The following is a 27,761-nucleotide window of genomic DNA, read 5'->3' as shown; positions in this document are numbered from 1 at the left end:
CTTTTTGCTTCCACCTGCTTGCAGGTTTGTTCCTTCAAACCAGGTGTGTACTCATAGAGCAACTTTTCCAAAGGCTGTTGCTTGACAGCCTTCAGCACAAGGCCTCTTCCACCTGTCTGTTCAACAATTAAAGTAGTAAAACTCATCTTTATATCTCTCCTGAAAAGCTTTGGCTGGCATTCTATTCACAAGATGTGTTGAGGTTTTGTAAATAATAGGTAAACCAAAACACTCTTCAATTTCTGACGTTTTAGTCATAATTGCTGAATACAACTCCCGGAGATCACATGTTCTTTTCGTACCCTTTCAGTGCAGAAAGGGGTGATGGTGGAAGCATTATTGGATTATTAATCCAGAGGCGCAGTCGAATGTTCTGGCAATATTGCACTGAATCCCACCATGGAAGGTGATGAAAGTTGCATTTGAAGAACCCATCTCTTTAATTGGTGTCTTTTAGGGAAGGAAATCTGCTACCCATACATGGACTGGCCTCCATGTGACACCAGACACTTGGTAGCGTGATCGATTGATACCTAACTGTACTCTGAGCAATTAGGGATAGTTAATACCTGCCAGCCTAGGCAGCTTCATCATGATTCCATGAATACATTTTTAAAATTCCATATACCAGTTGGTCATAGAAATTAATTAAAAATGTGCAATTCCAACAATATGGCCTCAACTTGACTTTTGAGAGGACCATCATTGGATCAATGTGTTGAGCTCATTGAATGGGATTGTCAAGGTCATGGTATTATTCTTTTATTCACTTGTGGGACATAGGCATCATTGATTGAACCAGCCTTGAGAAGATGGTGGTGCACAGCCTTCTTGAATTACTGCAGTTGCTATTCTGCCAATCTGGAGGGAGTTCCAGGATTTTGATCCAGCAACACTGAAGGAACAGTGAAATATTTCCAAGTCAGAATAGTGAATGGCTTGGAGATGAACTTACAGATGGTGGAGTTCCCATGTACCTGCCCCCCCCCTCCCTTTATCCTTCTAGAGAGAAATGTTTGTGCATTTGGAAAGTGCTATCTAAGGATCTTTGATGAATTTCTGCAATGATTCTCATAGATAGTGTACACTGCTCCTGCTGAGTATCTGTGGTGGAATGACTGAGTACTTGTGCATGTGATGCCAATCAACCAGCTTTGTCCTGGATGGTGTCAAGTTTCTTGAGTGTTGTTGGAGCTGCACCCATCCAGGCAAGTGGGGAGTATTCCATCACACTCCTGACTTGTGCCTTGTTAATGGTGGACAGGCTTTGGGAGTCAGGAGGTGAGTTACTCACTGCAGTGATGTACAAGTTTCTATCTGACACATATAGAACATAGAACAATACAGCGCAGAACAAGCCCCTCGGCCCTCGATGTTGCACCAACCTGTGAACTAATCTAACCCCTAAACAATCCCATCATCATCCATGTGCTTATCCAAGGAATATTTAAATCTTATTAATGTTGCTGAGTTAACTGTCAACAATGGATTCACCATCATAACTAGACTCTTCCAAATTTTACTGAATTCAATTTCCACCATCTGCCATGGCAGGATTTGAACCGGAACCCCCAGGATACTACCTGGGTGTCTACATTCACAGTCCAGTGCTAATCCCACTAGGCCATTGCCCACCTACCATATGTTGATCTGACGATCTCTTCTGCAGACATCGTTCCAACAGTCACAAACAATTTATCACCTCTTGATTTGGCAGAACCAATCTGTTGCATGATGTAGAATGATTTTGCTGATATCTCTCCAGTGGCCTTCCATACCAGGTGGTTGTGCTTCCTTTGGGAAAGGCCAATGGAGCCTCTACCACCACCATCCCCAACTCTAGACTACAGCATTTGCGTAAAAGTGCATGTTGCCATTGCACCTCAGATTCCTTGAGTGGACTGCAACACATCATCACATTGAAAGGAAGGAAGCAACCATAAAATTGTTTCGAAGACCAGCAGGAGAGATGGGAAAAGTGAACCAAAAACAATGGGCTTACAGCCTTTTTATGTTGGATGGTTGAACTAACTGCCGCTATGCTAAACAGGGTTGTGCCCTTGAAGAAATTAAACTAACTTCACGGGCAAAACAAGCATGAATAATTAAACAGTTACTTAAAGACAAAGAGCATGCAACTATTCTTAAGGAGATAAGATCATTCAGAATACATTTAAGGACACTTAAGGTAATAAGAGTAAAATACGGAAGCTATGTCTGTAATTTGTTGTTGCTCGTTAAGTAGAGAGGTCGTGCTCAAAATTGGTACATGATTAATACTCCCAGAACTTGCAAGACTGGTTGTGTGTGGTGCAATTGAATAAATTCTGAACTCTTATTAGAATGGAAAACATTTAAGTTTGTGTCACAAGACAGAACACAGTAATTCCAAGTGATTGTGGACCTGCAAAAGACATTGGCTGTAGATATGACAGAACTGATGGATGAGATGACTGACGCTATTTATCTTTACTTTCAAAAGATGCTTGATAAGGTCTCCCTCAAGAGATCTGAGGCCACAAGGAATGTTCCTAGGATAGAAGAATAAGAAGTAAATAGGATAAGAAAGCAGTTACATAGCTGCAAATAAATGAGCCATAAATAGTAACAGTTTTTTGCTGGACTTTTGAGTGGTCAGCCAATAGCTGCTGCACCATTCCACGATGGCATTGAACCTATCATTGGCTCTCTATCTCTATCTAGTGGTTCAGCAGTGAACTGCAGCTTCATTGTGCTTGAAATGACAGGCACAATCTATTATATTGTCACTTGTGTTGATGTGTCAGCACATCCTGGTATATTCCAAATAGAGAGGCATTTAAACATGCTCCTTTTATCTGCACATTTCCACATTTCCTTCATTAAATAGGCGTGGGACTTTCTGCAGTCATTTGGTAACATGGGGTGTGCACCACATGCAATAGATTTATTTTTTAAATTACAGCTCTACATTCATAAGAATCACCATTTTTAATGGGAGGAAATTGGTTTTTAAGTAGAGAAAGGAGTGATACCTCTAATCTTGAGCTGTGGGTGCTGCTTTATTTTCAAATGTTGGTGGAAGATTATGAAACTTTTCAGTTTGGCATTCTCCCACATATTTCTCAAACACGCAGGAGGCAATATCTGATGAGACTCATATTTGCTGTTTACAAAGTAAAGCAGTTCCTGGCTATTATTTTAGTTTGGGAGTCCAAAGATGAAATAAGAAACAGACAAAAACGGGTGAAAATGTCATGAGGAATCTGTGCTTGCTTTCTGATGATTGCAAACTTTACAAAGCTCATTATCACGTCATTAGTTCAATCCACAGTCTAATGCAGCACAGAGCTATTTGAAATTGTGGGACAAATCCACTTGGAGTCTTGAGAGGTTAAAAATCAGAAATCTTTACTATCAGCGTGCAGGGGGACAGACTTCAAATATCGTGTTGCTGTAATTGAGTTTTGACAGACTTCAAATGTTAAAGTCTGTCAAAACTCAATTACAGCTACACATTTTTACACATAACTTGAAGAGAAAGTCAAAGCAGCTGGTTCATTTAAGACAGCCCATTATCTTGTGAGAACACATTTTATCATATTCACACAGACAAACAAAGTGAGCGACAAGTATAGAAATGTTTGTAACAAATCAAACAGCTTGAATTTATACAGTACAGCAGCTGTATTGCTGCAGCTCCATTAACTCATTCATTTTCCCGACAAAAATCTGAAGGGTCTCGTGGTAGAAGGCAGGAAACTTACAGGAAGAGTCTTTGGCCTCAAACATCTGCTGCATTTAAGCCATGGGTTAAGTTGGTTTAAGCTGATTTAAGTTGTCATATAGCATGATTAATCAACAACAACAACAAACTGCATTTATGTAACTGCTTTAATGTAGAAGAACATACCAAGGTTCTCCACAGGAGTGCAACCAAAGAGGATTTACAGTGTACCACATAAGGAGATATTAGAAAGAGAATGAAAAGCATGGACAGCGGTGTGTGGAGTGCCCATCACATGGACCACTTTGTCCTGATTAGTGTCAAGCTTCCTGAGTGTTGGTGGAGCTTCTCTCATCCAGGCAAGTGGGGAGTATTCCATCACAGGTCAGACAGCATCTAGGGAACAGGAGAATCGACGTTTCGGGCATTAGCCCTTCTTCAGCTAATGCCCGAAACGTCGATTCTCCTGTTCCCTAGATGCTGTCTGACCTGCTGCGCTTTTCCAGCAACACATTTCCATCTCTGATCTCCAGCATCTGCAGACCTCACTTTCTCCTCAAAGTATTCCATCACATCCTAACTTGTGCCTTGGAGACGTTGGACCTCTAAGCTGCTTTTGCAGCCACCGTTTTTATGTGAATGGTTCAGTTGAGTTGGGCATTCAGTGATGGTGATGCCATTGAATGTCAGGGACAATAGTTCACATTGCTCTTGTTTCAAATGGTCATTGCTTGGCACTTGTGTGGCATGAGTGTTGGCTAAATCCCTTTTGAAAGTCACTATTAATTCTGCTTCCACAACCCATTAGACAGAGTGTTCCGATCATTATACAGATAGTAAAATAAAAACTCAATATTTGCCTTAAATCTTTGTCTTTGGATGTTTTCGCCATGGGAGACACTTTCTACTAATCACTTTGTGAAAACAATTCATGAATTTTAGCACTTTCATTAACTCGCCTAATCTTGTCTGCTGCAAGGACAGAATCTCAGCTTCCCCGGGTCTTCACTGATATCTACTACATTTTATAGCCGAAACTGACAAGAGGCCAAAAGAGATGAAACATTGATTTAAGAAGCTTGATACCATACAGGACAAAGAAATGTGCCTGATAGTCACCCAATCGATCATCTTCAACATTCATTCCATTTTATCAATACACAGTGGGAACAGTGTGTACCATCTACAAGGTGTACTTTAGTGACTCACCAAGACTTCCCCAGTAGCAGCTTCCAAACCTCAATGTCTACCTTCTATTCTTCTGAATGTTGGTCTTCAAACATTAACTTGTTTCTCCCGCCACAGTTGCTGCCAGACCTGCTGCGTTTTTCCTGAACTTTTAGTTTTTTATGAACAATGCATCACTTTCACAAAATGCAAGAGAGACTGAAGACTGTAACTGCAGTAGGTAGAGAAGAAACTGTATAGAAAGCTGGACTGTAACCTGGGGCTTGAATTGTCATGGTGGGCTAGATTGTAACAGAGAAGTAGACCTTAATGGAGGTCTGGAGTTGTCATGGAGAGATGCAATGTAACAGGGGGCTGGGATTGTAATGGTGCACTAGATTGTAACAGTGAAATAGATCCTCATGGAGTGCTACAGTTGTAATGGACAGCTGGACTGTAACATTCACCTGGAATCTAATAGTGTGCTAGATTGTAAGAGAGAGGTGGATCTTAACAGAGGACTAGAGTTGTAATGAAGAGCTGAACTCTGACAGAGGGCGAGATGTCTAATGGAGAGCAGGACTATAAGATGAACTTTAATGATGGGTGAGACTGTAGCAGAAAGGTACATCTAAACAGAGGTCTGGAATTGTACAGGAGAGGTGAAATGAACATTGGAGGTGGAACTGAAATGGAAAGATGGACTGTAATAGAGAATATGAATTGTAATGGTCGGCTAAACGGTTGCAGAAAGGTAGACCTTAACAGAGGGCTGGGATTGCAAAGAAGAGCATAAAATGTAACAGAAGACTCGAACTATACTTCAGACATGGATTATAAGAGGCTTGAATTGTAATGGTGGATTGGAGTGTAACAGAAAGGGATACTGACAGAAGATTGGAATCATACAGGAGAGCCGAAAGCTCTACAGTGGACTGGAATGACAATGAAGAAATGTGACAAAGCAGAGTGTTTAAAGTGCACGAAGGACAATACAGATTGGGGAAAATGAGCTAAAATTGGAGGAATAAAGCTTCTTCCACATTCAAATTGAAAGACAAGGAATTAAATTCAACAGTGACAGGTGAAAATTCAGTTAGAAGCTTTTGCAAGTGTAATCAGACTTGTGAACCGAAATGAAGGTTGAGTTAGGGAATAATTCTGACAGATGACAACTGAACAGTTTCCGCTCAGCATCAGCCTACCATATGGTATGGCCTGTGGTGACAGAATAGCAATGTTCACTGAAATTAATGATGTGCCACGTGTCTGCTGGAAAGCTGTACCTTCACAGAAGCTTTCTGGCAACGTAAATAAGATCATATAAAGTGTGGGTGGCACGGTGGCACAGTGGTTAGCACTGCTGCCTCACATCACCAGAGACCCGGGTTCAATTCCCGCCTCAAGCGACTGTCTGTGTGGAGTTTGCACATTCTCCCCGTGTCTGCGTGGGTTTGCTCTGGTTTCCTCCCACAGTCCAAAAATGTGCAGGTTAGGTGAATTGGCCATGCTGAATTGCCCGTAGTGTTAGGTGAAGGCGTAAATGTAGGGGAATGGGTCTGGGCGGGTTGGTGTGGACTTGTTGGGCCAAAGGGACTGTTTCCACACTGTGAGTAATCTAATCTAACCCCCAAAGAGAGTACATACAATGTTTAAAATGATTTGTTTTTGATAGAAATGGATCACAATTCTCAAATATGTCTCACCATAATCCAGGTACAAATGTCTTTTTTTACTTTGAAGTGGGGAGCACTGTAGCAACAATCTTGGTGTGGAAGATCCCATGAATGACAATGAAATGAGTCATCAACTGAATAAAGCAAAGAACTGTCGAAGTTGAAGATCTGAAGCAAAAACTGAAAATCTTGGAGAAACTCAGCAGGTCTGGCAACATCATTGGGAGGAAAGCAGCGTCAATGTTTCTCGGCTGTGACTGATGAAAAGTTACCGGACTTGAAACATAAGCTCTACGTTTTCTCCACAGATGCAGGCAGACCTGTTGGGTTTCACCAGCAATTTCTGTTGTTTGAGTGAATTAAATCGGTTCTTTAGGCAATGTTTAGGACACTTAGTGAATGATCTGCTCCTTTCTCAAACAGCATCCTGAGGTGTTTAACCTGCATATGGAAAACATTGGACTTGTTCACCTACAGGCAGCAACCATGAACAACATAGCCTTTCTTGAACACTCCGACTTAAGGCCATCAACTGCAACACACACCTATAACTTAATACATTGCTCTATTGACTGAATTATGTTAATGAGGCAAAAGTGAGTACCTCAGATGCTGGAAGCCAGAGTCTAGATTAGAGTGGTGCTGGAAAAGCACAGCAGGTCAGGCAGCATCCGAGGAGCAGGTGAAGGAGGAGGAGGAAGACACTCACAGAGATACAGAATGGTTCCAAGGATGAGAAATTCAAACTAAAAGCTTAGATTGGAGGAGCTGGGGTTATTCTCCTTGGAATGGAGAAGTGGGGAAGTGGGGAGGGGAGATTGAGAGAAGTGTATAAGCTTGTGAAAGTAATATAACCTGTAAACTCAACTCAGACTGATAGTGGCCATTCTGCCTGTGCTCTGGGAACATTTGAAAGCTCACAGCAAAAGTTTTCCATTTCCCACTGGTGCAAGGATAAGAGGACACAGCTTTAAGGTTTTAGCAGGAAGTGAGGAGTAGGGGAAGTGTTATATTGAGGAGGAGAAAGTGAGGACTGCAGATGCTGGAGTACCAGAGTTGAAAAATGTGATGCTAGAAAAACACAGCAGGCCAGGCAGCATCCGAGGAGCAGGAGAATCGACATTTCGGGCATAAGCCCTTCTTCAGGAATGAGGCTGGTGTGCCAGGCGAGCTGAGATAAAAGGTAGGGGGGGAGGGGATTTGGGGGAGGGGCGCTGGGAATACAATAGGTGGAAGGAAGTGAGAGTGAGGGTGATAGGCCGGAGAGGGGGTGGGGGCGGAGAGGTCGGGAAGAAGATTGCAGGTCAAGAGGGCAGTGCTGAATCCGGGGGTTGGGACTGAGATAAGTTAGGGGGAGGGGAAATGCGGAAGCTGGAGAAATCTACATTCATCCCATGTGGGTGGAGGGTTCCTAGGCGGAAGATGAGGCGCTCTTCCTCCAGGCGTCGTGTGGTCAGGGTCTGGCAATGAAGGAGGCCAAGGACCTGCATGTCCTTGGTGGATTGGGAGGGGGAGTTAAAGTGTTCAGCCACGGGACGGTTGGGTTGGTTGGTCCGGGTGTCCCAGAGGTGTTCCCTGAAACGTTTCGCAAGTAGGCGGCCTGTCTCCCCAATGTAGAGGAGGCCACATTGGGTGCAGCGGATGCAGTAAATGATATGTATGGAGGTGCAGGTGAATTTGTGATGGATATGGAAGGATCCCTTGGGGCCTTGGAGGGAGGTGAGGGGGGAGGTGTGGGCGCATGTTTTGCACTTCTTGTGGTTGCAGGGGAAGGTGCCGGGAGTGGAGGTTGGGTTGGTGGGGGGTGTGGATCTGACAAGGGAGTTGCAGAGGGAGTGGTCTCTCCGGAACACTGATAGGGGTGTGGAGGGAAATATATCCCTGGTAGTGGGGTCTGTTTGGAGGTGGCGGACATGACGGAAGATGATACGACGTATCCGAAGGTTGGTGGGGTGGTAGGTGAGGACCAGTGGGGTTCTGTGTTATATTGAGTCCTGCAAAGCAAGTGATAACAACTTGGAGCTCAGTAACTATGAGGACGGTGGAAGCGAGGATGATGAACGATTTCAAAAGGAAATTGAATGAGCACATGAGCAAAATAAAATTAAGGAGCTGCAGAGATAAAGATGGGGTTTGCAAGATATTGTGTTGCTTTATGTCCGCCTGGAGTCAGTGGGTTCCTTACATAATGCAATGACTCTATGATGCTGCAATGACACAGGAGAAAGTTGCAGGAACATACCTCAGTTGGACCCCAACTATTTCCTCTTTGAAGGAAGCCCATTGTTCATCAGCAACTTCTCACATCAAACTTTGCTTTCAGTTTATCAAGCACCATACTCCATTTTTTACCCCATTGGCGTCAGCACTCCCCAGTTAATCACTTTTATTCTGGATTTACTTGTCCTTTTCCACGTGATCCTTATCCTTATGATCCATTGATTACTGTGGCCTCAATGCTCTCACAATGACAATTGATCGATTTGGCGTACCTTCCTCCCGTGAACCTGGTCTAATGATGCCTCCCTTCCCGTTGGACTGCACATGTACTGTAGGAGAAACGTCCTGAATACAGTTCGGGGATGCTTGCTCTTCTCTGCCCTTTATGCTACCGCCATCTTAGCCTACATCTGAATAAATAAAATATCCCATGATAATTGTTGTATAATGTATCCGACTCTCTACAATTTCCTTGAAGAATTGTTCCAATAAATCTGTCTATTTGTTGCATTTACATAGAGTCATAGAGATGTACAGCATGGAAACAGACCCTTCGGTCCTACCAGTCCATGCTGACCAGATATCCCAACACAATCTAGTCCCACCTGCCAGCTCCTGGCCCATATCCCTCCAAACCCTTCCTATTCATATACCCATCCAAATGCCTCTTAAATGTTGCAATTGTACCAGCCTCCACCACTTCCTCTGGCAGCTCATTCCATACATGTACCACCCTCTGTGTGAAAAGGTTGCCTCTCAGGTCTCTTTTATATCTTTCTCCTTTCACCCTAAACCTATGCCATCCAGTTCTGGACTCCCCGACTCCAGAGAAAGGACATTGCCTATTTACCCTATCCATGCACCTCATAATTTTGTAAACATCTATAAGGTCATCCCTCAGCCTCCAACGCTCCAGGGAAAACAGCCCCAGCCTGTTCGGCCTCTTCCTATTGCTCAAATCCTCCAACCCTGGCAACATCCTTATAAATCTTTTCTGAACCCTTTCAAGTTTCACAACATCTTTCTGATAGGAAGGAGACCAGAATTGCACGCAATATTCCAACAATATTCCAGCAATGGCCTAACCAATGTCCTGTACAGCTGCAACATGACCTCCCAACTCCTGTACTCAATACTCTGACCAATAAAGGAAAGCATACCAACGCCTTCTTCACTATCCTATCTACCTGTGACTCCACTTTCAAGGAGCTATGAACCTGCATTCCAAGGTCTCTTTGTTCAGCAACACTCCCTAGGACCTTACCATTAAGTGTATAAGTCCTGCAAAGATTTGCTTTCCCAAAATGCAGCACTTTGCATTCATCTGAATTAAACTTCATCTGCCACTTCTCAGCCCATTGGCCCATCTGGTCAAGATCTTGTTGTAATCTGAGGTAACCCTCTTCGCTGTGCACTACACCTCCAATTTTGGTGTCATCTGCAAACTTACTAACTGTGCCTCTTATGCTCGCATCCAAATCATTTATGTAAATGACAAAAACTAGAGGACCAAGCACTGATCCTTGTGGCACTCCACTGGTCACAGACCTCCAGTCTGAAAAACAACCCTCCACCACCACCCTCTGTCTTCTACCTTTGAGCCAGTTCTGTATCCAAATGGCTAGTTCTCCCTGTATTCCGTGAGATCTAACCTTGCTAATCAGTCTCCCATAAGGAACCTTGTCAAACGCCTTACTGAAGTCCATATAGATCACATCTACTGCTCTGCCCTCATCAATCTTCTTTGTTACTTCTTCAAAAAACTCAATCAAGTTTGTGAGACAGGATTTCCCAAGCACAAAGCCATGTTGACTATCCCGAATCAGTCCTTGCCTTTCCAAATACATGTACATCCTGTCCCTCAGGATTCCCTCCAACAACTTGCCCACCACTGAGGTTAGGCTCACCGGTCTATAGTTGCCTGGCTTGTCTTTACCGCCCTTCTTAAACAGTGGCACCACGTTTGCCAACCTCCAGTCTTCCGGCACTTCACCTGTGACTATCGATGATACAAATATCTCAGCAAGAGGCCCAGCAATCATTTCTCTAGCATCCCACAGAGTCCTCGGGTACACCTGATCAGGTCCTGGGGATTTATCTACCTTTAACCATTTCAAGACATCCAGCACTTCCTCCTCTGTAATCTGGACATTTTGCAAGATGTCACCATCTATTTCCTTACAGTTTATATCTTCCATGTCCTTTTCCACGGTAAATACCAATGCAAAATACTCATTTAGTATTGCCCCTATTTTCTGCAGCTCCACACAAAGGCTGCCTTGCTGATCTTTGAGGGCCCCTATTCTCTCCCTCGTTACCCTTTTGTCCTTTATGTATTTGTAAAAACTCTTCAGATTCTCCTTAATTCTATTTGCCATGGCTATCTCAGGTCCATTTTTTGCTCTCCTTATTTCCCTCTTAAGTATACTCCTACTTCCTTTCTACTCTTCTCAGGATTCACTCGATCTATCCTGTCAATACCTTACATATGCTTCTTTCTTTTCTTAACCAAGCTCTTAATTTCTTTAGTCATCCAACATTCCCTATACCTACCAGCCTTCCCTTTCACCCTGATAGGAATATACTTTCTCTGGATTTTCATTTTCTCATTTCTGAAGGCTTCCCATTTCCCAGCCGTCCCTTTACCTGCGAACATCTGCCCCCAATCCGCTTTCGAACGTTCTTGCCTAATACCGTCAAAATTGGCCTTTCTCCAAATTAGAACTTCAACTTTTAGATCTGGTCTATCCTTTTCCATCATTATTTTAAATCTAATAGAATTATAGTCGCTGACCCCAAAGTGCTCCCCCACTGACACCTCAGTCACCTGCCCTGCCTTATTTCCCAAGAGTAGATCAAGGTTTGCACCTTCTCTAGTAGTTACATCCACAAACTGAATCAGAAAATTGTCTTATACACACTTAACAAATTCCTCTCCATCTAAGTCCTTAACACTATGGCAGTCTCAGTCTTTGTTTGGAAAGTTAAAATCTCCTACCATAACTACTCTATTATTCTTACAGATAACTGAGATCTCCTTACAAGTTTGTTTCTCAATTTCCGTCTGACTATTAGGGGGTCTATAATACAATCCCAATAAGATGATCATCCCTTTCTTATTTCTCAATTCTACCCAAATAACTTCCCTGGATGTATTTCCGGGAATATCCTCCCTCAGCACAGCTGTAGTGCTCTCCCTTATCAAAAATGCCATTTCCCCTCCTCTCTTGCCTCCCTTTCTATCCTTCCTGTAGCATTTGTATCCTGGAACATTAAGCAGCCAGTCCTGTCCATCCCTGAGCCATGTTTCTGTAATTGCTATGATAGTCCAGTCCCATGTTCCTAACCATGCCCTGAGTTCATCTGCCTTCCATGTTAGTCCCCTTGCATTGAAATAAATGCAGTTTAATTTATTAATCCTACCTTATCCCTGCCTACCCAGCCAATGCCCTTAACATGGCAAAAAATCCTAAAGCAATACATAGGAAGTCCTTCAAATAGCCATTGACGCTGAGCTGAGAAAGGAGACATTATGCCAAGTGGTCAGTAACTCCTTTTTAAGGTAGAGAGATGGGAAGGTGGGGAGAGTGTGGATGGGGGGTGGGGGGAGTCCAGCCTTAAGTCTAAAGACCAAATCAACAGGGCAGAGAGTGTTCAGTTATCTCAGGGTGATGCTGGCCATGCTGAGGAAGACTCATCTTCAGGCTTTGGAGCCACCACCTCTGGTTAAGATCTAGCCTGTATTCTTGGACACAGTACGTGATGGATAGAGTGAATAGTCAAGGTCTTTTCCTCAGGATAGGGGAGTCCAAAACTACAGAGCATAGGCTTGGGGTGAGATGGGATAGATTTAAAAGGGACCTCAAGGGCAACTTTTTCATCAGAGAGTGGTTGAGGCTGGTACAATTACAACATTTAAAAGGCAAGTGGATTGATATATAAATAGGAAGGGTTTAGAGGGATATGGGCCAAATGCTGACAAATGGGACTAGATTAGTTTAGGATATCTGGTCAGCATGGACCAAAGGTCTGTTTGCATGCTGTACGTCTCTGTGACTTGATAACTGCGTTACAGTCTCAATCAGACATGTCTTGGTTTAAAAGTAGTGCAACTGCAGGAGATGAAAAAGAAAAGCTTAATGCATGAGCGACATTGTGGAGCAGGGAAAATTAATACAATATTATCCTACTTCAGGTTTCATTAATTTGTCTTTCCCTAATCAGACATTGGCATCTTGCCAAAACGGTGCCTGCTCATTGTTCCAAATCATCTTTTATATTCTGACTGCGGGTCTGTCACAATTGATGTATCACCTGAATGATTTAAGAATTAATTTCTAAATTGTCAGAAAACAGAAGTGGATTTCCTCCCACCTTCCCTGTGACTCCTTGTTAATTACGAGCCCTTGTGAACTTTTGTGTGCACTGGTCTGTAAATCAAAAAATGCATGTTCATTCAAAAGCTATCCACTCAATCTTTCAATCAATGTTTGAATCTTCTATTCCAGTTGATACATTGTCAAGATTTATAATTTTAAGCCTTCTCAAAGCATGGGTAACAAAGAAGGGGTCACTGGACTCGAAATGTTAACTCTGTTTTCCCCTCCACAATAATATGTTAAGTAACTGGGCAAAAGTTTGGTGAATGGAGTTTAATGTGGGAAAGTGTGAAGTTGTTAATTTTGTCAGGGAGAACAAAAGAACAATATTACTTAAAGGAAATCTGTAGAAAACTGCAACACAAAGGGACTTGGGGGCAATTGTGCATGAAACACACAGAGCTCACACACATGCAGGGAATCAGGAATGTTGTCCCTTATTTCAAGGAGTTTGGAGTATAGCTTACTGCAATGGTACAAGGTGCTGGTGAGACCACACCTGGGGTACTGTGAGCAGTTTTTGTCCCCTTATTTAAGGAGAAATACTATTTTATGAGAGGCAGTTCAGAAAAGGTTGACTAAGATGTACCCTACTATGGGGGAATTGTCTAAATGAGCGAAGATTAAACAGGTTGGGACTCTACTCATTGGAGTGTAGAAGATGTGATCTCATTGAAGCATGTAGAATTCTTGAGGGGCTTGGCAGCGTAAATGCTGAGAGGATCTTTTCCCACGGGAGAGTCTAGGACCAGAGGACATAGTCTCAGAATTAAGGGTCACCAATTTAAGACCGAAATGTGGAGAAATTTTTTTCTCTCAGGAATTTGTGAATCTTTGAAAGACCTTGACACAGGGAGTTGCTGGGCAGAATCCTTGTTGATACTGAAGGTTGAGATAAATTGATTCTTGATCGGTTGGGGAATCAGGGGTTATGGGGGAGGGGGGAAATGGGCAGGATTTGGATTGAACATAACATGATGCAGGGCTGCTTCATTGACCATAATCTAGATGAAGGCACTTGACTCTTGTATCAAGAAGGTGTTAAATATAGTTCTGAAGGTTAAAGGGATCAAAATTGGAACAGGGGACCAAATTGGATAATCAGCAATGATCATATTGAATGGTGGAACAGGTTTGATGGGTTTTCCTATTCCTATCATTTGTGTGTTTGTATAGCTAATGGCACAGGCTTTTTTTCTCTCTCACTGAATGACCTGATTCTCTTTGAAATTGCAAAATCCTGACCTTCTGGATGGTTCCCTCTTTCTACTAAACTCGTTTCTGTTTGTCTGTCTCTCTCTCTCTCTCTCTCTCTCTGTGTTATTGCGTGTTGCTAGGCAACATTTTTTTCTTTCTTCTATTGGTTTCTGAACACTGAATCATTCATCTCAAGGATTATTAAAAACCTAACTTCAATGCACATAAACAAAACCTTAGACATCTCTTCACTACTCATAGAACTCCAAATTTAAGTAAACCAGGTCTCCCCCATGTTACTCCAACACAGTAAAGAAGCATAAATCAAACCTAAAGCTGTGACAATTCTTCAATTTTAGAACCCGAGGTTTCAAATTGTAATGATAACATACCATGAGTTGCTAGTAACTCAATCCCAATTAGTATTACATAAAGTTTGTTGGATTAAAATATATTTAAACACATTTAAGAAAAACAAAGTATTTTACCCTTTCTGAAGTCTCTATGTAGTCTCTGTCTCGCTCGAGTTTGAGAGCTGGATATTTGTTTAACAGGTGGGCAGCTTGAATTGGTAGAAAGACCCTCAAATATTGTGAACTTCAATCCAGGTGACTAAGTACAGGACTTACCCCTCAACCGGTGCATAGAGGGCACAGGGATGGTCAAGCTGATTAGAAACCAGCTGCAGCATAGATCAAATCCCATACCGTTGAAACCAAACCAGACTGGCCACTAGCCAATTGAGCCAATTACACGATCAACCCAAGGAGTGTGAGTTAATGTAACAACATGAAATTTTACATGCACATTGCTGTCTGGAGCTACAGATGGTAGAAACTTGAATTTTCTTTGAATCCACATAGCTGAACAGGAGTTTCTCCTACTCTCATTGCCGGACATTGAACAGCATTGGAAAAATTTGAAGGTCAATGCTTAACCTTTTGGGCTATACTATGAATGTATCATTGATCGACAAGTCCTTGCATGGACTTGAATCAGAGATTCTGGCTGAGGAGCTGGGCTGCCACTCATTGTGCTTCAAGATCATTCAAATTCCATTTTCAATTTTTGTTTTCATGTAATGTAATGTGAATTATCATTTTCTATTGTGATTTCAAGCATTGTTCAAATGTGAAAAGATCAGATGCCCATGGCCTTTATCCGTGAAATTGGGTACATGCTCCAGGTTGCACCCATAACAAGTATAATGGTGTGATGAGTTGTAATACAATGAGGGTTCCCCAGCTCCCTGCAAGCTCAACTCATAGCATGATAAGATGAGCTAGGCCCAGATGGTGAGATAGGCCTCATACTGTTTAAAGATGATTAATTGAAAATCATCACCATCTCAACTCAAGCATAAGGAAAAGAGATAAGTGGAGAAATTGGAGTCATCTTATGTAAAATGCTCAGTTCCCATTTTACATTATTATGAACAACCTAATGAAAACAACATATCTGTTTAGTCTGAGAATGAATTAGTGATAAGTTGGACAATGATTGTGACCCTCCTCAATAAGATAGCACAAAGACGTTCTGTCTGTTTCATTAGAGCTAGCATGTTTAATGGAGTGGTTTCAATAGGAGTTTTACCTGGTCTGCAGCTCTATTTGTCTGGTCTTCATGAGGCTTTCATTATTCCTATTCTTGTTGCAAGTCTTGGATTGACTCTTTCAGAAAATAAAAGGTCCCCTTTGCCTCTAACCTCTTGTCATTTCGATTAAATTTAATTAATTCTTGTTGCAGGGAGCCTCCATATCAGATACAAGCTGGATAATGATAAAGATGCTGATATCATCAACATCGATAGCGGAAAGCTGGCAAATGGACAACTCCACAGTGTGAAGATTGATCGAGAAGGGAGAGATGTCTATGTTCAGGTAATGTTTCCAGATGTTCAATCCAGAAAATAAAAAAAATGACATAAGATAAAGATGATTTCCCATGAAATTTAGAAAGCAAGTTGTCGGAATAGGATTAAGGAAAGTTCCCTTGAAAATGAAAAGAACAGAGTAAGTAAGGCAGTATCAAGCTGTTGACTGGAGAACTGAGGGAAGGTGAAAGTAAGAAGCACTGTCATTTTGGATGTGAATGAGACAATTAAATGTCTTCATTCCAACATGATAAAGGTGCATGATTAAACAAGTGTATTAATGGAAATGATAAGAGGAAGTTCACAGATTCAAAGCCTGGTGAAACAAAGCTCTAACAATGGGAGAAAGAAATATAGACCATAGAGGGCAACCCGTCAATTGCATGTTGGTGTTTGTATCTGATTCAAAGGATTAAAGGTGTTTATTAAACGGCCTCACTGTGGACAGCACGGTGGCTCAGTGGTTAGCACTGCTGCCTCACAGCACCAGGGTCCCAGGTTCTATTCTAGCATTCTCCCCATGTGGGTTTCCTCCCACAGTTCAAAGCATGTGCAGGTCAGGTGGATTGGCCATGCTAAATTGTTCATAATGTTAGGTGCATTAGTCAGAGGGAAGTGGGTTACTCTTCGGAGGGTCAGTGTGGATTTGTTGGCCCAGAGGGCCTGTTTCCCCACTGTAAGTAATCTATATATGTAATAAGAAAGGCTTGGATGTACATATGTCTCTCGTTAATTTTGACAGTTTCCAATGGGCCTCTAATCAACCTCCCATTTTCTGCTTTGTAATCCTGAGATCATCCAAAACGTTGCTGGCCATGTCTTTACTTATACCAAATTTCTTTCACCTATACCCCTTTCCACTATGACTTCTTTGGTTTCTAGTCAACCAATGTCTCCATTTAAAATTCTTATCTTTGTTTTGAAATTGCCTCATTAAGTTGTGAAATCTAAGTCATACTGTGAGTAAATTGGTGTTTGAGGTTAATTTTATTTTTTTCCTACTCTCTGATGTATCATTCCTTCCTATTTGTTCCTCTTTCGGCCCTTGATTTCCTGAAGATTCACCTTATTTCCTTTACTAGCCTTATCCTGTTTCAGTCTCCATTTTTATGCCTTGTTGCTTAAGGGGGCAGACTATATGGGTCACCAAGGCTCCTCTCACAACATGGGTGTGAGATCACACTTCCAGCAGATTTTGAGGCAAAGCCTTTTCATGTTTGGATGGCAAGAGAAATAGTGAACTCATGAGACACTCCACAAGCTTCTCCTCTCCAGCAAATCTTGCATCAATATTCTTAGTTCAATGACTATAATGAAGGAAGGCATCAAGGTTAAACACTGTTGAGTCATTCTATGCTTTGGTGTTAAAAGCCTACAAATGGTAGCATGTATAATAAAAAGTAGACAAATCTAATCAAATATACATAGCTACAGTTCCATATCTATATTAGACTACGTCAGATGTGCTGTTTGAAGTAATAATGCACCAAGTTGCTTCTTAATCTAATGCAACAAAATTCCTAAACAAGAAAAGTCTGGATGACCATAAGACCATAAGACATAGGAGTGGAAGTAAGGCCATTCGGCCCATCAAGTCCACTCCGCCATTCAATCATGGCTGATGCGCATTTCAGCTCCACTTACCAGCGTTCTCCCCGTAGCCCTTAATTCCTCGAGACAACAAGAATCTATCAATCTCGGCCTTGAAGACATTTAGCGTCCCGGCTTCCACTGCACTCCGTGGCAATGAATTCCACAGGCCCACCACTCTCTGGCTGAAGAAATGCCTCCGCATTTCTGTTCTGAAATGACCCCCTCTAATTCTAAGGCTGTGTCCACGGGTCCTAGTCTCCTCGTTTAACTGAAACAATTTCCTAGCATCCACCTTTTCCAAGCCATGTATTATTTTGTACGTCTCTATTAAGTCTCCCCTTAATCTTCTAAACTCCAACGAATACAATCCCAGTATCCTCAGCCGTTCCTCATATGTTAGACCTGTCATTCCAGGGATCATCCGTGTCATGAGGGGATCATTCCAGGGATCATTCCAGGGATGCATTGATTTATGTGAAAGAGATGCTGCAGATGGTATTAGTCAATGCTTAAGTCCCAGTATCTTTTGCGTGGATGAAGAATTTAATCTATTTACATATACAGTTCTTTAGAAACACAATGGAGTTCTGCCATTGTCCAGTGATAATACAACTTGCTTAAAGAATTAAGACTTGCAAATGGCTATCCCTGATGTTTGATCTTTATTGCTAAGGATTTTAAATGTATTTACTTTTGTCTGCTTTCTATTGAGTCACAGGATTGTAAGTGATGAGCAACAGGAGGGTTAACTAATGACACAGATACCCGGTTAGGGAATTTTCAAGATGGCAGCTTCTAAAGGCGAGTGGATGTGTTAAAGTGCTTCTAGTAGTCCTCATTAAAAATAAATGAAACATTCATAAGACTTAATCATTTGATGATCTAATGAAAATTATCTTCAAATGCTGTATAATGATTATGAGCAACTGGCCACTGATGAATCCCTTTCATGAAGAGAAACGTCATGAGTCACTTTTGTCATTTGCATTAGAAAGGTTTTGACAGACTGTCACTTCCTTAACTAGATATTAATATAGTGTCTTATCACTTCAAGCAGTGAATTATTTCTTGGATGATAATGAGAGTTGTAGACAATCAAATGAGCAATGTTCTGTATAACAACAGTGACTGCACTTCAAAAGTTCTTCATTGGCTTCAAATCACTTTAAGATGGCTTGAAGTGTTATACGTAAATTTGTTCTTTGTTTCTTTTTGTGCATTACAATTTAGGGGTGTTCACCAGGCTATCAAGACACATTCCTGTTGTTCCTCAAACTAGACATGGTTAACATTGGCCTTGCTTAATTGTCATATTTCTCATGATTGAGAATATCCCAACAGCCATTCTGAACATTTCCTGTTCTTAATGAAGCACTCAAGTGATACTTGAACCCCCATGAGTGGTAATAACATCATCCACTCTGAATTGGAAAGCTGTGGATTCTAACTACAGTGCAGAATTTGAGCACACAATTTAGACCGACACTGAAGTGCAGAATTGAGGGGGGTGCAACAGTTCACTTTTCAGTGAGACCCTGGACAGAATCTTCATCTGCTTGCTCAGGTGGATACAAGAGATGGCAAGTGTAAGATCATAAACTTTAAGAGCAGAATTAAGCGATTTGGCCCATCAAGTCTGTTCCACCATTCGATCATGGCTGATATGTTTCTCAACCTCATTCTCCTAGCTTCTTCCCATAACCTTTGATTCCCTCGCTGATCAAGAACCTTTCTATATCTGTCTTAAATGCACTCAATGAGTTGGGTCTTCACAGCCCTGTGCAGCAATGAGCTCAATCTGCCTCTTGCTGCAGGAATTCCTCCTCATCTTAGTTCTAATGATGGTGCAGGCACAAAGGACAAACTTTCGCACCTATTTTCGATGTAAAGGATCGTCCCTTCACTGTAAGGCTGTGCCCTTGGTCCTAGTTTCTCCTACTATTGGAAACATCTTTTTCATGTCCACTTTATCTCAGTGTTCTGTAAGTTTCAATTAGATACCCACCTCATCCTTCTAAATGCCGTCAAGTACTGACCCAGAGTTTTCAACTCATATGACAAACCATAGAGTCATAGAGTTATGCAAAATGGAAACAGATCCTTTGGTCCAACTAGTGCATACCCGCCACGTTCCCAATCTAAACTAGTCTCACCTGCCTGTATTTGGCCCATATCCCTCCAAGCTTTTCCTATTCATGTACTTATCTAAATGTCTTTTAAACGTGTAACTGCACCTGCATCCACCACTTCCTCTGGCAGTTCATTCCACACACGAACCATTCTCTGTATTGAAAAGGTTACCCCTCATGTCCCTTTTAACTCTTTCTTGTCTCACCTTAAAACATATGCCCCTGAGTTTTGAACTCCTCCACTTTAGGGAAAAAACCTTTGCTATTCACTTTATATATGCCCCTCATGACTTTATTAACCTCTGTAAGCTCATCCCTCAACATCCTACACTCCAGTAAAAAAGGTCTCAGCCTATCCAGCCTATTTTTATGTCAAACCCTCCATTTCCAGGAACATCCTGGTAAATCTTTTCTGAACCATTTCCAGTTTAATAATATCCTTCCTGTAGCAAGACGATAGAACTGCGCATGGTATTCCAGAAGAGGCCTCACCACAACCTCAACATGATATCCCAATTCCCATACTCCGAGGTTTGATCAATGAAGGCAAGTTTGCTAAACACCTTCTTAACTACCCTATCTGTGATACAAATTTCAGCGTATTATACATCTGAACCCCTTGATCTCTCTGTTCTACAATACTACCCGGCACCCTACCATTAGTTGTATAAGTCTTGCTCTTGTTTGTCTTACCAAAATGCAATTCCTCACATTTGTCTAAATTAAACTCCATCTGCCACTCCTCAGCCCATTGGCCCAATTGATCAAAATATTTTTGTAATCTCGGATAACTTTCTTCACTGTTCTCTATACCACCAATTTTGGTGCCATCCATAAACTTATTAACCATGCCTCCCATATTCTCATCCAAATCAGTGAGATGAATGGCAAACAAAAGTGGACCCAGTACCAATCCCTGTGGAACACCACTCATCACAGGCCTCCTGTCTGAAAAACCATCCCTCTACCACCACCCTCTGTTTCCTACCATCAAACATATTTTGTATCCAATTGGCAAGATCACCCTGAATCCCATGTGATCTTACTTTACTCATTAGTCTACCATGCAGAATATTATCAAAGGCTTTATCGACGTCCAAGTAATCAGCGTCGACCACTCTGCCCTCATCAATCATTGGTTATTTCCTCAAAGAACTCAATCCAGTTTATGAGACATGATTTCCTCCACATTAAAACTCGTTATAGATGATACAAATATTTCTGCAATTACCTCCCTAACATCCCCAGTGTCCTGGGATACTTTTGATCAGATCCTGGAAATTTATCCACCTTTATATTTTCTAAGACCCCCAGCACTTCCTCTTGTCTAATATGAGTTGTTTTCAAAACATCGATATTTATTTCCCTGTGTTCTCTCACCTCCACAGTAAAAACTGATACAAAATATTCATTTAATATCTCTCCCATCTCCTGACGTTCAACACAAAATGAACATAGAACATAGAAAAGTGCAGCACAGAACAGGCCCTTTGGCCCACAATATTGTGCTGAGGATCAATCCTAATGTAAAATAAAATACCTTAACCTACGCACCCCTCAATTCACTGCTATCCATGTGCACGTCCAGCAGTTGCCTAAATGTCCCCAGTGACTCTGCTTCCACCACCACCGCTGGCAACGCATTCCACGCATTCACAACTCACTGTGTAAAGAACCTTCCTCTGACGTCCCCTCTATACCTTTCTCCTAATGTCTTAAAATTATGACCCTTCATGCCAGTCAATCCTGCCCTAGGGAACAGTCTCTGACTATTGATTCTATCCATTCCTCTCATTATCTTGTATACCTCGATCAGGTCTCCTCTCTTACTCCTTCTCTCGAAAGAGAAAAGTCCGAGCTTAGTCAACTTCCCTTTGTAAGGCAAGCCCTCCAGTCCAGGCAGCATCCTGGTAAACCTTCTTTGCACCCTCTCCAAAGCCTCTGTATCGTTCCTATAGTAGGGCAAACAAAACTGGACATAATATTCCAAGTGTGGTCTCACCAGGGACTTGTAGAGCTGTAGCAAAACATCACGGATGTTAAACTCGATCCCCCTGTTAATGAAAGCCAAAACATCATACGCTTTCTTAACAACCCTATCCACTTGGGTGGCAACTTTGAGGGATCTATGTACTTGCACACCCAGATTCCTCTGTTCCTCCACACTGCCAAGAATCCTGTCTTAAATCATATATTCAGCTTTTGAGTTTGACCTTCCAAAATGCATCACTTCGCATTTATCCAGGTTGAACTCAATTTGCCATTTCTCAGCCCAGCTCTGCATTCTGTCTATGTCATGCTGCAGCCTGCAATAAACCTCAATACTATCAACAGCACCTCCAACTTTTGTGTCATCTGCAAATTTACTAACTAACCCCTCAACCTACCCATCCAAGTCATTTATAAAAACTACAAAGAACAGAGGCCCAATAATAGAGCCCGGCGGGACCCCTCTCAACACTGACCTCCAGGCAGAATACTTTCCATCTACAACCACTCTCTGTCTTCTGTCAGCCAGCCAATTCTGAATCCAGACAGCCAAATCTCCCTGTATCCCATACTTCTTGACTTTATGAATGAGCCTACCATAGGGAACCTTATCAAATGCCTTCTGAAGTCCATATACACCACATCCACTGCTCGACCTTTTTCGACCTGTTTTGTCACCTCCTCAAAGAACTCAATAAGATTTGTGAGGCATGACCTGCTCCTCACAAAGCCATGCTGGCTGCCTGTAACCACGTTATGCTCTTCCAAATAGTTATAAATCCTATCCCTCAGAATTCTTTCCAAAACTTTGCTGACCACAGACGTAAGACTGACTGATATGTAATTGCCAGGGATTTCCCTATTACCCTTCTTGAAAAGAGAAACAACATTTGCCTCCTTCTAATCCTCAGGTATTACTCCCGTCAAGAGTGAGAAGGCAAATATCCTCACCACTGGCTTAGCAACCTCCTTTCTCACTTCCCGGAGCAGCCTAGGATAAATCTGGTCTGGCCCTGGGGACTTATCAATCTTAATGTTTGCCAAAATTTCCAGCACATCAACTTATCAATCTTGTTAAAGCCTGTATCCCAGCTCCTCAAAGTTTTCATTCACAAGGTCCCTTTCCTTAGTGAAAGCTGAAACAAAAAACTCATTTAGGGCTTCCCCTATTTGCTCAGACTCCACGCACAAGTTCCCTACGTTGTCCCTGATCAGCCCTACCTTCTCCCTGATCATTCTCTTATTCCTCACGTATGAGTAAAATGCCTTTGGGTTCTCCCTAATCCTTCCTGCCAAGCCAAACCTGGCTCTCCTCAGTCCATTTCTGAGTTCCTTTCTAGCAAGCCTGTAATCTTCTAAATCTGTGCTAGATCCTTGCCTCCTCCACCATATGTAAGCTGCCTTCTTCCTTTTGACAAGAAGCTCCTCTGTTCTCGTCATCCAAGGTTCCTTAATCTTACCCCTTCTTACCTGTCTCAGAGGAACAAATTTGTGCATCACTAGCAACAACTGCTCCTTAAACATCTCCACATGTCTGCTGTGCCCTTTCTGTGGAACATTTGCTCCCAGTCTGTACTTCCCAACTCCTGTCTGATAGTGTCACAATTTCCTTTGCCCCAATTAAATATCGCCCCCTGGTAACTGCTCCTTTCCCTCTCCAAGGCTATGGTAAATGTGAGGCCGTTGTGATCACTGTCACCAAAGTGTTCTCCCAGTGCGAGATTTAATACGTGTCTGGCTGATTGCCGAGCACAAAATCCAAAATGGCCTCTCCCCTCATCGGTCTGTCTACATACTGAGTAAAGAAACCCTCCTGAACACACGTGACAAAAACGGTTCCATCTAAACAATATGCACTAAGGAGGTTCCCAGTCGATATTGGGAAAGTTGAAATCAGGAGAAAAGTGAGGACTGCAGATGCTGGAGACCAGAGTTGAAAAATGTGGTGCTGGAAAAACACAGCAGGCCAGGCAGCATCCGAGGAGCAGGAGAATCGATGTTTCGGGCATAAGCCCTTCTTCAGGAAATTGAAATCACCCATAGCAACAATACTGCTACATCTGCATTCTTCCAAAATCTGCCAGCCTATGTGTTCTTCAATCTCCCTACTGCTATTAGGGGGTCTGTAGATAACCCCCAATGAGGTAGTTGTTCTCTTGCTGTTCCAAACTTCCACTCATACTGACTCGATAGACAAATCTCCCTCAACAACCTTTGTTTCTGTAGCTGTGATGCACTCTCTGATTCACAATGCTATACCCCGTCCTCTTTTTCCAGCCTCCCAGTTCTTTTTAATCATTCTAATCCCTGGAACATCATGCAACCATTTCTGCCCCTGTGAAATCCATTATGTCTCCGTTATGGCCACAACATCAAAGGCCCAAGTACTGATCCATGCTCTTAAGTTTGTCACTCTTATTTCTGACTTCATTGATCTTATGGGGCTCTGCTTTTTCTCTCTAGTTGCTCTTTGCTCTTCATGTACTGTAGAATCTCTTTGGATTATTCTTAACCTTGTCTGCCAAAGCCATCTCATATCCCCTCTTTGCTTTCCTGATTTCCCTCTTAAGAATGCCCCAACTCTCTTTGTACTCTTCAAGAGATTCAGTTGATCCCAGTTATCATAAACCTCCTCTGGACCCCCTCCAAGGGCATGACATCCTTCCTTAGATAGAATGCCCAAACTGCTCACAATATTCCATAAGATGTTGGGCCATAAATGGGCCATTCAGCCCATCCAGTCACTCTGCCATTCGATGAGATCATGGGTGATCGGATAATCTTCAATTCCTCTTTCCTGCCTCTTCCCCATAAAACCTGATTGACTTAATGATTAATAATCAGTCCTTCACAGCCATGAACGTACTTAATAACTGAGCCTCAATGGCTCTCTCTGCTACTTTCACCGTACTCACGTCGTTCTGTGATTTGTGATATCAGTTTGTGGCTCATCGCATTGCAGTTCGTGTCCACGCCTTTTGTCCTCCCCCACTCAGCTCTTGTCCTGGAATGTTCACATCTTTCAGTAAGTCCAATTTAAGCGCCTCTTCCCCACTTTGCGCATAATTTCCACTTTGAAACAATTTCCAACAGTACTCACTCAGAACTTACTCAGTGTTGTATTACACAGCCGAGGTCCCAAACCACTGCTGTTCCCCCACTAACCATGCACTTTACTGACTAACTCTGTGGTTTGTTCGATTTATAAAAGAAAAATGTGTCCTTAGTTCTGCCCGGGACTCCAGCCGAGACAATTAATCTTCTGCGTAGTTCCTCCCCATGTCGCTAAAGATCATAGCCACCTTTTCTCACATTGCCTTAGTAAATGTAAATCGCATCCACTGTTACAGTAGCAGGGGGCAAGGAATTCAAGGCTCCAGCTACACAGAGATGCCAATTAGGCTAGTTTGCAGAGAAGATAATAAAACTGAATCTGCAAATTCAAAAATTGGAAATGGTGATCTTCTCAGTACATAAATAAATATGTATTCAAGTGCAAAGGGATTATAATTAATTCCCTGACCTCTTTATTCCAATGTCAAGTGCAAATTAGCATCCAGTTTAACAGTAAATCTGCAAATTGGAATTGTGTAGCTCAGGGATTATGCATTCTTTGAGTAGTGAGATAGGCTGAGATAAAGAGGTTTCTAGTCTTTTAGGGGATCAGAAGATATGGGAGCATGATTCCTGTTTCTTATGTTCATCAACGTGCAAGATTAATAGTACCTGACACAACACATTTTAATATTTTAATGTGGCAAGCAAATATTCAAAACTTACAGATCGATGCACTGCATGTAAGGAGTCAAGGGCATAATGTTAATGTCACTGGGCTAGTAACTCAGAAACCTAGTCGAATGCTCTGGGTTTATAATGATACTACGGCTTTAAGAGGTGTATTTTGCCCTGGTTTTGTTTTTATGAGGAAAGGTTGTGACGGAGGTGCCAGGTAAATTAGATTAGATTAGATTCCCGACAGTATGGAAACAGGCTCTTCGGCCCAACAAGTCCACACCGACCCTCCGAAGAGTAACCCAACCAGACTCGTTCCCCTACCCTATATTTACCCTTGACTAACGCACCTAACACTATGGGCAATTTAGCATGGCCAGTTCACCTGACCTGTACATCTTTGGATTTTGAGAGGAAACCAACGTACCTGGAGGAAACCCACGCAGGCACGGGGAGAATGTGCAAACTCCAAACAGACAGTCGCCCAACTCGGGAGTTGAACCTGGAGGCAGCAGTGCTAACCACTGAGTCACTGTGCCACCCTGAATCTGCTTCAAAGTCCATAAACAGCTTGTGAGGCTTTGGGATTTATTTTTTCTGAGATTGGAACAATAGATGCAACCTGAATGGGTGGGCTCAAATTTGCACAGACCAGGATTTTTAGTTTTAGTTTTTCAGTCTTCAGCTGGGGTCTTAAAGCTGGGGTTTAGAAGCTGCAATACATCTCTCCCTGCTAATCTCTCTCTCTCTCTCAGAATTTTCACTTGATATTTTTACTCCTGGACTGGAAAATTGCCTGTGAGACAATCTACGTTACTGAATTTTGCCTTTTGCCAAGTGTGTGTTTATGGGATGTTACTATGTTGCAACAGTTAATTAGTAGTAGTTAATATATCTATTATTTTGTTAAGCATTTCAATCGAGTTACAGTTAAGCCAATTCTTTTCTTTTCCTTTTATTTTGACTGTATTTTAGCAGTAGTATAAATTAAAGCGTGTTTTACTTAATATCGAGCATTTTGACCAATCTAATTGCATCAGGAACACAACACATGACACTTACCTTTAAAATAAGAAAAAATTAGAGTCTAGACTTTCTTCTGAATATATTTTGAATCAGTTTGGTTTAGTCTATAACAGGTTCAAAACTCACCCATGGTGGATAAATTCAATTAAAAATCTGGAATTAAAAGCTGGCCAAATGGCAACTACATGACCAATAACGGAACAATATCTGTCATCCTCTTACTCTGTGTGACCTCTGTGTGACTCCAGACCCACAACAATGTGGTTGACTCTTAATAGTCTTCTGTGCAATTAGGGTTGGGGAGTAAAGGCTGGTCCAGCCTGTGATGCCCACATTCCATGAAAGAATAAGAAAAAAACACCATGTGCCTCTCAACCCATGGTAATATGGCTGACTCTTAACAGCCCTCTGAAATAGCCCTACCAAACCAACTCAGATCAATGGGCATTTAGACTTGGGCAATAAATGCTGGTGCAGCAGTACCCTCATCCTATGAGCACGTAAATATAAAGGAGACAGTGCAGGAAAGTGGCATTGAGGTAGATCGAAATGACTGGTGGGACAAGCTGGATAGTCTAATTGTATCTTCCTAATTGTGCTGAGTTGAATATAGCTAAAGTTAAGAACACTCATACTCAAAATGTTAACTCTGCAGTGTTTCTCTCCCCACAGATACAGCCAAACCTGCTGGGTTTCTCCTGCACTTGCTGTTTCCACTTCTGATTGCTTTTGCCTGCATAAGTGTAAGCTTTTACTTCAGCTTTGCAGCGCACAATGAAACCTGAATGTGTCAGTTGTAATTTATCTCTACGTCAGTGCAGTATAACTTCAGTCTGAAACAAGAAGATAAATTGCTGTATTTGTTTCGGATTTACAGCATCTGAAGTTCTTTTGCTTTTTATAACTTCAGTCTGCATGCTTTCATGTAAGAACAAGGGACAAATTCTCAACAACTTCTGAGTAAACGTTGCTGAGTGCATTTATCTGAATTTTTGTTCATGACAAGTATGGTGACTAAACACTAAATGCCGAACACAACGCAAGCAAACTGAAACCAGACAAGCAGTGTAGTTT

The 27,761-nt window shown here is 42.0% G+C and overlaps 1 protein-coding gene across 3 annotated transcripts in view; it reads left to right on the top strand.

Annotated features, from left to right (window-relative positions):
- The window catches only part of LOC122551782 (contactin-associated protein-like 5), a 1,118,157-nt gene that overhangs the window by 975,594 nt on the left and 114,802 nt on the right, over nt 1-27,761 (top strand). For all 3 annotated transcript variants that reach the window (XM_087989332.1, XM_043694246.2, XM_087989333.1), the window contains one exon: nt 16,092-16,225. In XM_087989332.1, coding sequence (XP_087845458.1) covers nt 16,092-16,225 — 134 coding nt within the window. The remainder of the gene's footprint in view (nt 1-16,091; nt 16,226-27,761) is intronic.

Source organism: Chiloscyllium plagiosum, unplaced genomic scaffold (genome assembly GCF_037043375.1).
Source record: "Chiloscyllium plagiosum isolate Xiang-an unplaced genomic scaffold, Cpla_swu_hap1 HiC_scaffold_7, whole genome shotgun sequence".
Classification (NCBI taxonomy): domain Eukaryota; kingdom Metazoa; phylum Chordata; class Chondrichthyes; order Orectolobiformes; family Hemiscylliidae; genus Chiloscyllium; species Chiloscyllium plagiosum.
This window is presented reverse-complemented; position numbering and strand designations above follow the sequence as displayed.